Consider the following 13,908-nt stretch of genomic DNA (forward strand, 5'->3'; position numbering starts at 1 on the left):
ATGTATTGTATATTTTGTAGGATTTATATATCTCACACTATAACTCATGAAAGAGACCAATTTCACTTCTTTTTTTTTCATATAACATAATTTTAAAAAGTAAACATAATACCCTGTGGGAAAATATGAGATAGTTTCAGCAATAATGAGTCATTTCTTTTCGGATAGTTTATCATTTGTAGAAGAAAATCTCTACAAAAAACACCTTTCTTTATCTTACTCTTCCTCCGCTGCCTCTTCATTTTTTTCCCCATCCATCACTGGTAACAAGCTTCAACTTGCCCTTGCGTGCAACTCTGAACTTACCCTAAATTGCATCTGTAGCAACCAGTCTGACCAATTTTGAGTTGTGCTCTAGAAATGAGTCTGCACTGTAGTTCAGTTTAACTTCTGTCTCCTGTGGTTAGCATTTATCAACACAAGTGTATCACTGTGAAAAAGTATTTAAGAGATAAGAATGTGTTCAGAGCTCTGACCAAAAAAAGCTTGTTGTACTGAGTGAAATTGTTTATTTGTTTATTTGTTTATTTATTTATTTATTTATTTATTTATTTATTTATTTATTTATTTATTTTGTCAAAACTGTGATGGAGAATTGGATGATATGAGAATAGCTGTAATTTATTATTCTAGAGTCAATAAAAAGGGGCAAAGCAAGCTTACATGGTTTGTTGACTATTTAAAGTTCTTTGATCCTTTAAGCCAAATAGAGGAATCGGCCCCCACATAGAGTATACATTGTGTAATACATGTTATGTAGGGTTGGTTCCAGCTACATACCAGTCCTTGAGTAAATACACCATTCAGAGAAAACTAATAAAGAATTTACAAGGAGGAGTTTTATATGCTAAGCCATGCTGCATACAACTCTGATGTTGTTTTCAACATCAGAGTTCAGTTCAGGGTGTTATAGCTACATTTACCTTTCTTCTGCTTTTTCTTCTTAAGATGCAGTGTGCCCCAACTTACCACACTAGATTTGCTAAAAGGATTTCAGGACATACTCCCTTTGACCTTTGCTCTCCATTCTGTGTTGAGAATGTCATCTCTGTGTATCCTGTTTTAAGGTAGATAACATGCCTTTCTGTAAAAGCAGAGTGGGAGAAGATGCAACTCCTGATTCAATTACCTAAAGATGGTATCAATGAGAACATTGATACCATCTTTAGGCTTTCAGCTCAACTGTTTGTTGAGGAACAAAGTCTTATGGGTTCATATTATATTAGAGAGGTAATCTATGAAGAGGTGGATGAGTGGCTGAGAGGAAAATGTACTTTTTTTGATTCATAAATTCAGAACACTATGATTTTTTTGCAATGCTTGCTACCAAGCGAATCATATCCGGAAAACACGACTGATAATGTAAAAGGCTACATTGTAACCATGCACTCTTTAAGTTAAAGTAACTTTTACTTTACCTCCTGCAAAATGCTGCATAGTACATTGTTTTGTGCTTGTAGTGTGAGACCATTTCTGTGTGCAGTGTCATCTAAGAATATTGAATGATCAGTAATTATCAAGCTGTGGGAAAAAAAGAAATCATGCATCCTTTATCCATCAGGTGCTCAGTGTCAGTTTAATCAAAGCTATCCGGTAGCTTCACGTGTAGCTTCCTGCACCTGCAAGCCAATAATCTAATGCTAGAAAATCATTTAAGATTCTCACGCTAATGTTATGTGTATTCTGTGAGCTCTAGGCTATGTTCTGAGAATGGCTATGTAGAAGGTCGAACTGATCCACTTCCCCACTTAATTGAAGTCCAGAGTGTTCCCTTGGAAACCATCTGATGGGGTAAAATGTACTGTAAAAAGACATGATTCAGAGAAAAATATGAGGGAAAACATAAAAATAAAATCAATCACAAGCAATAAATTTGTGCATCAGAACCTCAGATGTTATAAGGAAAAAAAGTGAGATTGTTCCTGTGTGGCTGTACTTATGTGGCTTTATATTAAAGTACTAGGGATAATAGGGGATAACACAGGGGTAATAAGTGTTTGCAAATGAAATTGTCTGTTTATCTACAGTTTGCGGTGTTTTAAATGCGCTAAAAGATTTAGAATCATCTTAACCTTTTTCGTGGTCTATCTGTTTTGCTAGTGTTACCCTTTTCTCTCTTTTCTGTCATCATTATTTCAGTTACTGACCCTCAATCACAGATGGAAAAATAAAAAACAAGGATAAATCACTGGGCAAGTGTGAAGATGAAGGTGCTCTGCTTGTCTTTCTGCTCTTCGCTGTGGTAAACTCTTGCAATACAACTCTTACAATAACGATTTAGAAAGACTCACCCATCGGAGCTGATGCACTCAAAAATACCCCTCATCAGAGACAATTTGGATGACAAAGGAGAAACTGAGAATTTTTGAGGATGATTTTGGAGTCCCTAACCAACCTTAATGAGAAGTGTGAGTTTGAAAACGGGTTTGTGTTTGTACAACAAGCATGCCCCTATATCTCCAGTTGGTACCCCAGCCTTAGTCAATGCCACAAGTCTTGCAGAGCTTGAAACTGAGAATCAACCCAGACAGTGTGATGCAATAAAAAAAAAGTTGTGACTAAAGATAAGAGAGAAAGAGCTGAACTCGAAGAGCCTGGATAAGAACTCACTGCTGGTGAGTGAAAGGCATGAATTCATCTTAGCAACAGTAGCAGAGTTATGCATTGCACGTAGCGGCAATGCTGATACAAAGCCATGAATATTTCACAGTATCTGTTTAGGAGTCTTCAGTGTTCCTATTTCTGTGGATGGACAGCTGCAGAGCAGTCAAAGCAGTCAGAGCAGTGGGTGGTAGTAGCTTTAAAGCTTCAGCAGAGTGTGACTATAGAATGTTATTAGGCAAACTGAAGGAAATTGAAGTGATTAGAAGTGATAAATGCAGCAGTAGTTTTGTTCTGCCTACTGATGCTGTCTGCTGTGTACTTTTACATTATGCATTGTTGGCTGTCAATTTCACGTAATGATGTGTAAATGCAATGTAGCTGTGAAAAAGTCCAGAGGAACAAAAGCATCAAACTAAATATATCCACTCACAACAGCACTGGACACACAAATGCATTTCATTTCAGTGTTTACACTGTATTTCTTTAACCCTCTCAAGGCAGGCGTTGCCGATTTGCAACAGTTAAAAACTAACAACCTGATTACCCCACATACATATTGTATGAGTTTTTTTTACTCAGAAGTACCACTGCAGGACTTGGTTGTGCATTAGCAACAAAAAGTTTAATTTGAGCCTGAGAGGGTTAAATAGATTTTATTTTTAATCATGGATTAGAATATTTTAGCTTTACTACTTTATTTTATGTTTAAAATGCTGAACCTTAAACCATACAGCACTCCTACCTACAGCATCTTCTGTCATGAGTCACATACCTAGTGAACAGGGTCATTTACATGTCTCAGAGGACTGCAGGCGTTTTAGGGGAGATCAAGTGTAACGTTCAAAGCAAGACCTTTTACCTTTAAACACTATCTTTAACTACTGGTTAATTGTAGTCATTACTGAATAGCTCATCATTAAACCAATCAATATACAAATCTGACCTCAGGATACCAATCTGATTGGTCTCTGAATACCAGCTGTTATTATATTAATATTATATTAATAGGCTATAGTTTTGGTAAAAATCCAACCACATCAGTAAAACTGTCACTGCAATTATAGCGAGGATTGCTATAATTGCTCTGGCTTTCTCCCACAGTCCAAAGACCTACATTTAGTGGGGTTAGGTTAACTGGTGATTCTAAATTGCCCTTATGTTGAATGTGAAGGTGAATAGTTGTCTGTCTCTCTGTGTTATTAATCCTGGCAACCTATAATGGTGTTCCCTGCATCTCACTCTAATGGCAGCTGGTATAGGCTCCATACGCTCCTCAGTCAGTCAGTTAGTCAGACAGACAGACAGACAGACGGACAGTGGTACAATGAGTGTTCACACTATCAAACTAACTGACAGGTCCTTAAACGATTGCACTGCAAGCAACCACTGGACACACTTCCTTTGATCAAAGCCCTTCAGATGTTCCATGTGAAAACACCACAGCATAATATCTTCCATTGTTGCTGAAGGAGAACAAAGCAAGCTTTGAGAAACTGTCTGAAATATGTATTATTGATCCACAGATGAATACAAGACGAAAAGAAAAGAACGGTGGACATTAAGCTTTGATGTGTCTTTTTCACTGAACACGGCTTTTAAAAACCTTGGTACTGATTTATGTTATGGTTTAAGGTTCATCACAAATGACGACCCGATTGCAAACACAATAGAGGCAGACAAGCAGCTATAGCAAAAACAAAGGTGAGTTTTAATAGAAAGCTGTTTAAAACTCTCGAGTTACCATGAAAACATTCAACTCTGCGGTTATGAAGAGTAAAGTCTAAAAAAATAACACAGTGGTGAAGAACTCGGGCAGCCAAACAGGCAGATGAAGGACTGAGGAAAGAGGTAAAAAAAATTAGACTGAAACAGACAATCAGAGGGGTGGGAGAAATAATTGAAACAACACAACCAAAAACAGACATCAAGATTTTGTTTCTTTTTTGTAGTTTTTCAGTTCAGAGCATTTCCCTCATTCAGTGTAAAACAAATCTATAAAAATGCAAATTACTCCTTAACACCTCCACCATTTGCCTGCAGACTCAGGGCCCACCCTCTGTAACTGGAGGCATCAGTCACTCTGTAGGATCTCTTGGTATGTGCTGGGGGAAAACAATGGCACGTTAATACTTGGGAAGTGTGTCTTTGTTAATCAGGACACTAAAACCCAGTGTACAGTCTGTAAATGAGCAAACTATGCACTCAGTTTTGAACCAAACAAAACTGAATGTTTCTTCTTTACTTACCTGTTTTGCACCTGTTTTGTCCCTATTACATTAAATCATTAGTAAATGAATTAAACTCTGGTCCTTTCCCATGTGTGTCTTGTCTTATCTGCTCTGCTCCCTTAAGTTTCCCCTCACTGTCTCTCATGGCAGATGGCTGCCCCTCCCTGAGCCTGGTTCTGCAAGATGTTTCTTCCCATTAAAAGGGATTTTTTTCCCTTCCCACTGTCGCCAAGTACATGCTCATAGTGTGTCCTCTGATTGTTGGGGTTTCTCTCTAATATTATAGGGTCTTAACCCTACAATATAAAGTGGTTTGAGGTGACTGTTGTTGTTATTTAGTGCTATATAAATAGAAGTGAATTTAACTTTGAAATGAATTGAAAGTGCTGGGTTGTTGGAAATGAGAAAATACTTCAAACCCTGGGCCTGCACTGGCATAAAATTTTCAACAGAGTAAAGCAGACTGAGAACACTAATGGCACCAAGGTTTTAATATATATGCATTTGTGATCATTCTGGTGATTGTAATTTTCATAATGTGAACAATTCATTTTGGTGGACCACGAGGGCACGAAAGCTTACATAAACTGGTTGAAGTGCATCTGCTTAAGAGGTACTTCATAAATTAAAGTAATGTGGGACTAATGAAGAAGGTTGCCTGATTTATTTAAAGATGAAAAGAAGGATTTACATGAGGTTGCGTTTCGGGGTTTTAATAAACATTTTTTAACTCACTAAGTAACATCCTAACATTTTGAAATTTTCTTTGGTACAATTAGGTTCTGAATCATTAATCACGGTGGCTCTGTTCACAGTCTTTCAGCAGTTCAACAACCCTTAATTAAACTAAAATGGATGCAAGTCGGATCGTGTATCCCATCAGTAGTCCCAGTGGGTGGGAGATTAATAAACTTGGCTAACATTTTTCATAAAACTTATCTTGGACTTTATCAATAATGGGTCAAAACAGATGAGAGCCATTTCTGAGTACTAAGACATGATGTTGAAGTACAGCAAAGATACTGGCTGATCAAATTACACTGGTGCATATATATATATATATATATATATATAAAACACCCAGCACGCCCCTGCGGGCGGTTTATCCTTCAAGCTCGGGTCCTCTACCAGAGGCCTGGGAGCTTGAGGGTCCTGCGCAGTATCTTAGCTGTTCCCAGGACTGCGCTCTTCTGGACAGAGATCTCCGATGTTGTTCCCGGGATCTGCTGGAGCCACTCGCCTAGCTTGGGAGTCACCGCACCTAGTGCTCCGATTACCACGGGGACCACCGTTACCTTCACCCTCCACATCCTCTCGAGCTCTTCTCTGAGCCCTTGGTATTTCTCCAGCTTCTCGTGTTCCTTCTTCCTGATATTGCTGTCATTCGGAACTGCTACATCGATCACTACGGCCGTCTTCTTCTGTTTGTCTACCACCACTATGTCCGGTTGGTTAGCCACCACCATTTTGTCCGTCTGTATCTGGAAGTCCCACAGGATCTTAGCTTGGTCATTCTCCACCACCCTTGGGGGAATCTCCCATTTTGACCTCGGGACTTCCAGGTTATACTCGGCACAGATGTTCCTGTACACTATGCCGGCCACTTGGTTATGGCGTTCCATGTATGCCTTGCCTGCTAGCATCTTGCACCCTGCTGTTATGTGCTGGATTGTCTCTGGGGCATCTTTACACAGCCTGCACCTGGGGTCTTGCCTGGTGTGATAGACCCCAGCCTCTATGGATCTTGTGCTCAGAGCTTGTTCTTGTGCTGCCATGATTAGTGCCTCTGTGCTGTCTTTCAGTCCAGCTTTGTCCAGCCACTGGTAGGATTTCTGGATATCAGCCACCTCCTCTATCTGCCGGTGGTACATACCGTGCAGGGGCCTGTCCTTCCATGATGGTTCCTCGTCTCCCTCCTCTTTCTTGGGTTTCTGCTGCCTGAGGTATTCACTGAGCACTCGGTCAGTTGGGGCCATCTTCCCAATATTCCCAATATTCCCTTCCCTTCCCATATATATATATATATATATATATATATATATATATTCCCTTCCCTTCTTGGGGAAGGGAATATTGGGAAGATGGCCCCAACTGACCGAGTGCTCAGTGAAAACCTCAGGCAGCAGAAACCCATGAAAGAGGAGGGAGACGAGGAACCATCATGGAAGGACAGGCCCCTGCACGGTATGTACCGGTGGTACATACCGTGCATACCGGTATGTACCGGTATATATATATATATATATATATATATATATATATATATATATATATATATATATATATATATATATATATATATATATATATATTCCCTTCCCTTCTTGGGGAAGGGAATATTGGGAAGATGGCCCCAACTGACCGAGTGCTCAGTGAATACCTCAGGCAGCAGAAACCCATGAAAGAGGAGGGAGACGAGGAACCATCATGAAAGGACAGGCCCCTGCACGGTATGTACCACCGGTACATACCGTGCATATATATATATATATATGTATATATATATATATATATATATATATATATATAGATAGATATAGATAGATATAGATGCAGCATATTTTATCTGTTCTGCCTGTTTTAAACTTTGAAATTGGCATCACAGTTTGATTTGGACTATTTCCAATGAACGCCTTTAATGATTTTCTTTTGAGAAAAATCAATCAATTCAATTCTTGAATAACTTTTAAAACACTGTACTGCAATGTGGGCATGCCAAAGTACATAATTGTGAAGCATATTGAAAATTGGCACTTTGGTATAATTACTGAGCGAAAAGACAAGAACAAATCAGGGAACTGAATAAAATTAATATCTAGCCAGCATAATTAAATTCTACATTGTAATAACAGCTTATTTTAGTTCCTCGTGTTTGTGAGCCCACACACTGACCCCTAATGAATCATTCCAGATGAGCATTAACATGTAATTACCTTTTGTCTCATTAGACAAATTTTGTCCTATTCCAAAATGTTATGATGGATCATTATAGTATTACCAGGCTATTTAGCTGCGTTGGGCTTACATTGTAAATCTACTTCGTACTTTATTCAATTCATAACACCGTAAATTATTATTCTCCTCCAAACCATCAATTATACTTTATATAATGACTCTGGTTTGTCACGTTTAGGCTAAGGGAAATGTGCACCCGTTTTGCAGTATCTATCTAAATACACAACTTTGGTTTAAAATAAATACATAAATTAATTTGACGTACACAGAAGAATTTCAGTCGGCAGTGTTGTACGTGTCTTCAGTACATTTAGTCAACCTACTGCAAATGCCTTGGCATGGGTTCGAGGACACGAGCATCTTGCAGCGTAGTCTCTTTATCTCCGGGAGTAAGTGAGACACTAGTACAGAGACTGTTGGGTAAGGGTGATGCGCACTGAGAAGCTCCCCAAAAGGCTGTTGCTTCGCTTACTGGACTCACACGAGGATGGATAGAGTTTTTGCGTAACGGTAACGCGGTGAATTTTTGTACTCTTTTTCCAAATTTTGGTCGCTTTGTAATTACGTTATTAACGGAAATAACGTTCAAGGAGTTGTTCGGGGGATTCCCCAAATGTCCAGCCTTTGAATTTATTTTCAACAACAGTAGAAAGATCTAACATTCCTGGAGATTGCCTGTTTGCAAACGTTTTGGATACTATAGCGTCTCACTCATATGGCGTTCTGACTGGATTGATTTGATTTGTCTTCTACTGTTATATCACGAAAAAAAAAAATTAGGTTGAAATGTCCGACTTCCACAACCGGAGCCAAACAAGCGCACGTCGCAGTGACTACGTGTGGCAGTATGAATATTATGAGGACGAAGAGCCCGTGTCGTTCGAGGGACTCAAAGCGCACAGATGTAAGCCAAACACATTACTAAGACGTTTCCCATTGTTTCTGATCTCCTTCTAAATTGTGCAGTGTTTATGTCTATGGCTGTGTTATGTGTAGCCTATGTGTATGCCTTCCAGCGCACTTTTAATTAAATGATTCATCACCCTTTGGTCCCCCTTACTCCTTGCATTATTGCTTTAGCTGAACGCTGTCTGTTTCTCAGCAACATTGTGTAGCAGATTTAGTTCGTGGAGCACCTGTAGTGCCGTTTTATACTCCAGTGGAAGCCTAATAGTCAAGCCAATTAATGAGACCAAATTGTAATGCCAAACAATTCGGTTACTTTAATCAAATGTTAGACGAACGAAATTTCACTCTTTACAACACAATTAAGAATTCTGTCCTCAGAGTGAGGCTTCCAGTTGAGAATAAAAGTCACACACAGAAAATGAGAAGAGCAGAGATTAATGTAGTCATTAATTGTACTAATAAGATTCTTCCTTCTCTGACCTTTCAGACTCCATCGTCATCGGCTTTTGGGTTGGACTTGCTGTGTTCGTGATTTTCATGTTCTTTGTTCTCACTCTGCTCACAAAGACAGGAGCGCCACATCAAGAGTGGGTATAATAGCAGGCTGGAGCCCATGTTTATTTCCACTTTCACATTTCCCCCTACAAGGACATTTAAAGCACCGTGGAGAGCTCAAGTAAATAAGCACTTAGCACTTCTCATCTAGGTGGCTGTTTAAGAGTGAGCTGATGAGTTTCAGGGATGCTGTTCTGACAGTAGACTGTGCAAAAGTCTTGAGCTACCCCCACATTATTTATTAGTTTTCTAGAAAAACTGGAAATAGTGTAAACATTTTTGAAACATGTGCGAAATAAATACAGTTTGTAATGCAGAAACAGTGTCTGTACAATTCTAATGAGCTTAAAAGTCATTTTGTTGGTATGTCCACCTTAATTCTTCACCACAGCCTGAACTCTCTTAAGCAAGCTTTGTGGTCATTTATTTAAGCAGTCTGCAGGAATAGCTCTCTGGGCTCCTTGAAGGGCATCCCAAAGCCTTTCTTTGGATGCTTGGTGCCTTTTGCACCATTCTTTCTCAAGATGATCCTACACTGTTTTAATAACATTGAAGTCCAGCAGTCCATAAGACTTGTTGCCATTTATTTTCAGCCCAGTTCATGTGTAATTTGGAATACTTTAGCATTTCCTCCTTGTTTCCCAATGAAAGGGTGGCTTCTCGACAGCCACCCTTCCACAGAGACCATGTCAAATGAGGCTTCAATTAATAGTAAATGGATCAGGTTAGATGTATCACTCGGCCCCTGTCTCAGTTCTTTGCCAGATTTCTTTCCTATTTTTTAAGACTATGACCATCAGATAGTGTTCATCTGCTGTAAATTGTTTTTTAGGCTTCCCACTTCTTCTTTTGTCCTCCACTTGTCCAGTTTCTTCTCCATGTTTTAGGGTCACACTGCAAACCATGCTAAGACATGCCTAGTTTTCTGCTAACAGCTCATTTGGATTTACCTTATTGGTGAAAAAGCCTTTATCTTTGGCATTTTTGAAAATGTAACTAAAGAAATGGGAACACATGTTGTGTGTTTGTGACAGGCTGCTAATAACAATTTGCCTAAAGGTACAATTTAAAATAGATTCTTTGCTAAACTGTATGTCAACACTGGCACATGTCTTGATTTAGGTCCTTCTAATGCTTCAATGAATCATAGGTCAGTTTTAAGTAGCTGAACAAAAAAACAGAAATCCTCAGGTACAAGGACCGGCCTGAAAATGACTGGAAAAACAGCTAATATCCAAAGAAATTAAAAAGTGCTCTTGAGCTATAGCGCTCCAGGCTTTCTGAATCAAAGACCTTCAGAAAGCCCAGAGAGCTATAGCTCAAGAGCACTTTAGAAAAATTACAAGAAGGTCTGTCTCTTTCAAAGCAAAATATAAAGAAATGAGAGATTACTGGGCATTTTGCACATTACTGTATGTTGTAAGACATTGTAATATAATTATGTCATGTTGAATACATATATAGATGAGTGACAAATAAAAAAAGGCCAATGTAAATTAACTTAAAGCGATTGGTCACCATCAATTCATCGCTCATTGACAATGATTCCTCTAGTTTTGAGAATGCTGCTGCAGGGATGGCCCACAACGGATCATCCATCCGTGATGGTGGTGGAGTGTTTTGTTATACGCTTTGTTCCAAAATCTCCAAAACGTGTTTAACTACTTTACAATGTGATGACTGGAAAAACCGTAGCATATTATTCACATCACTTTCATACTCATCCGTCACCTCTTGTGTCGTTTGGATGGGAACAGTTAGCCTTAAGAAAAATACAGAATGAATACAAACCATTATGTGAATAAGTCTAGGGTTCATGTTTTGCCTGTAATTTTTCAACTGCCTCTTTACTGATTTTATATTGTGCTTTTTACAAAAGATATTTGAACTGGCGCTGAGCTTCGTATTGTCAAAGGCACATTTTCCATTTCAAAATAATAACCAGAACTGGAAATTGGTGAGAAGTCACTTATATAATGTCAGACTGAATACAGCTCTGTGGTTAAACCAAGGCGGAGTAAGTAGTTACCCCTGCTCAAACCTGTTCCTTTTTCAGCATGGGTGATTTTAAGAATCCATTTCCAGACACAGAAGCAAAAAAGCAATGGAGAACAAAAAAATCCTTAATTTTTTCTATTGAACTAATGTTACATTCAGGACAAAAATGACCAAAAAAAGCGCCTCATATTGTTAAAGCCTTCTCCTGCTGTAATCTCACTCTCATCTTTCTTTGTTTCATAACAGTAACCCAGACTCGGCTGAAAAGCGTCATCGGCCGGGAAGCTGTCTGGTAGACATTGATGGTCACCAGGATGAAAACGACAAAGCCTTCTCACGTCCGTTGCTAGCAGGATCCCGTTCATATTTTAATTTCTACATCAATGAGGAAGACAAGGGTCACGGGAAGCAAAAAGTAGAAGAAAAGAGAGCTGGAAAGCACACCGGGGCCCGAGCCGAGCAGGGAACCTTCAACCGGAACAGAGGTGTCAGCTCCTCTGGGATGGACGAGATGGAAGAAGACATTGAGGAGGCTGGGGTCCACCAACAGCTTACTGGACTAATAGAACAGAGCAAGACAGACAGAGAGTGCACCTTTCTTTCTCACTTCAACATCCCTAACTTTGTCAACTTGGATCACAGTTCAACTCTTGGAGAGGATGATCTGCTATATGAGCCCTCAGTCATACTAGAGCGTCAGTCTAAATGTCACGATGCTCACTTTGACATCCACTAAGGCTCGTCCTGCAGATAAGCATGGTTATAGTGATACCGTAACACCATTTGCTTTTTCAAAGGGTCATTTATGAACTGACAATGAGAAATATACTCATCACTAAGCTTCTGTGTATGAAGTTTTGTTGTGTTTTTTTTACAGCCAACAACCAAGAGGGCACAAAACCTAGCTGACAGATCAATATTCAGTGCAACTCAAAGTTATAAGATGATAATTCTTCCTGAAGTTGAAATTGCCTCAGGCGAGATACCTGTTATTTTGAGTATAGGCTCTGGAAATGGACGCAGCTGTGCTGTACCTGGATGAGATGACATTTTCACACAGGAACAGATAAAAATGGAAGAGTGCCAGGTTCACAAGGGAGATTTTTTTTTTGTAGTTCTGTAGAATTCATCATGTTGTTATTGCTGTGTCGTTTTCCTTGTAGAATTTTGAACGCTGGGCATTATCTTTTAAAAACGAAATAAATGCCAGCTGGTCTACCAACAAATTTAAAAACTGTGAATTAATCAAGTTTTGTCCTAAGATTAAGTGTTTAGAAAAGGTGAAGTGTAATTCTGTGTAGCAAAAGGTATAATTAGTAGTACAAAATCAAATATATCAGAATAGGGACTCGCAGGAGAAAATACACTGCGCTTTTGTAGTCGGAAAATCTATTAAACTTACTGAAGGTGAATGTTAACTGTTCTAATAAAACTTAAATGTTTTTGAAATTAACTCGCGTTTGGAGTGGTGCAGTATTTTTCTGAATGTTGTGTTTGGACTGACTCTCGCCTTCATATCTTTCAGGGACTCAAATGTCTACGAGTACAAGAGATGTGACTGCTTTCACCTGCGGTGACAAAGCAAAAGAGGATTATGGCTCTGCGGTTCATCGCATTAACATTTACGTAACGAATACAGAGGATAACTACAGAGCAGTTGGCAGAAACCAGAATCGCCCTAAAAAGTAAAGTTTGATCCGGATCACAGCTGTGAAAAGAAAATCTATACCGTCATTATCCTTGTGTTTGGGGACATTTTAACAGAAGAGCTCATGCATAAAAGCCTAAATGCTGCACCCCTCCTTGTCTTTATTCATGTAGAAATATCTCCCCCAGCTAAATCAAATTAAAATTGTTTTGAACAATATCAGGTGATAATTATGCAAAGGAACATTGCTAGTTATCATTATTACTTAACGGGGACTGCATGAGTTACATACATTTGTCTGATGGAAGGATGTGCTGAGAATGCTCGAGAGTTCATCAGCATTAATGCGACACTGACTTCACTGAAGCAGCCTCTTAGGTTTTGACAAACAGCCCATTAATTCTTACCAGTGAAAATTAATGTAAAAATAAAGACCTCTGACCTCGACTGACATTTCTCATATTTCTTGAAAGGCAGGCGGTCGAGACCAGGCTCACAAAATGTGGTTTGTTTGCTTGTTGCAAGTAAGGCGTGTAACATTTATCCAATATTATTTTTCTCTGGGCTAAAATCACCAGAGGGAACACTATATTATTTATTTAATTTAAGTGCATTATCACTCTATTTCATAAGAAATCATTAATTATTTTTCCAAATAATAAAACATCAGGGTAGCTTTTATGGGCAATGAATAGTGTTAGTAAGTTAGAAACGTCACGTGGCTTCAAGCAAGCTTTGACAGATTTTTTTTCATATTCCTCTTTTTTTAAAATTACTAAGTGCAAAATATGACATGTACCAAAAATATTCCTGCATCTTTTCCCCTTTCATTGCACTGACAGCAGTGCATGCCAGGTTTGTTAAGCATTAAAATCAGTAAGCCAAAGTGCTGTTCTGTAGATATTAAGAACTCTTTTAGGGAGTTTGTAGCTCAATCAGGAGGCAGTAAACTCTGTAATTAGGAGCAGCTGAGGTCAGACAGTCAAGAACTGTGTAGGTAGAAAGCATGTT

General features: G+C 38.9%; 1 protein-coding gene across 1 annotated transcript; it reads left to right on the forward strand.

Annotated features, from left to right (window-relative positions):
• The first annotated feature begins 8,146 nt into the window (after nucleotides 1–8,146).
• On the forward strand, nucleotides 8,147–12,974 carry LOC101473779 (melanocortin-2 receptor accessory protein 2A). The gene is made up of 4 exons (XM_004568768.4): nucleotides 8,147–8,297; nucleotides 8,568–8,691; nucleotides 9,184–9,283; nucleotides 11,496–12,974. Exons 2-4 carry the CDS (start codon nucleotides 8,574–8,576, stop codon nucleotides 11,983–11,985), a joined length of 708 nt encoding a protein of 235 aa, XP_004568825.1. The 5' UTR covers nucleotides 8,147–8,297; nucleotides 8,568–8,573; the 3' UTR covers nucleotides 11,986–12,974.
• The last annotated feature ends 934 nt before the right edge of the window (nucleotides 12,975–13,908 follow it).

The sequence above is a fragment of the Maylandia zebra genome, linkage group LG15 (genome assembly GCF_041146795.1).
Source record: "Maylandia zebra isolate NMK-2024a linkage group LG15, Mzebra_GT3a, whole genome shotgun sequence".
NCBI lineage: Eukaryota > Metazoa > Chordata > Actinopteri > Cichliformes > Cichlidae > Maylandia > Maylandia zebra.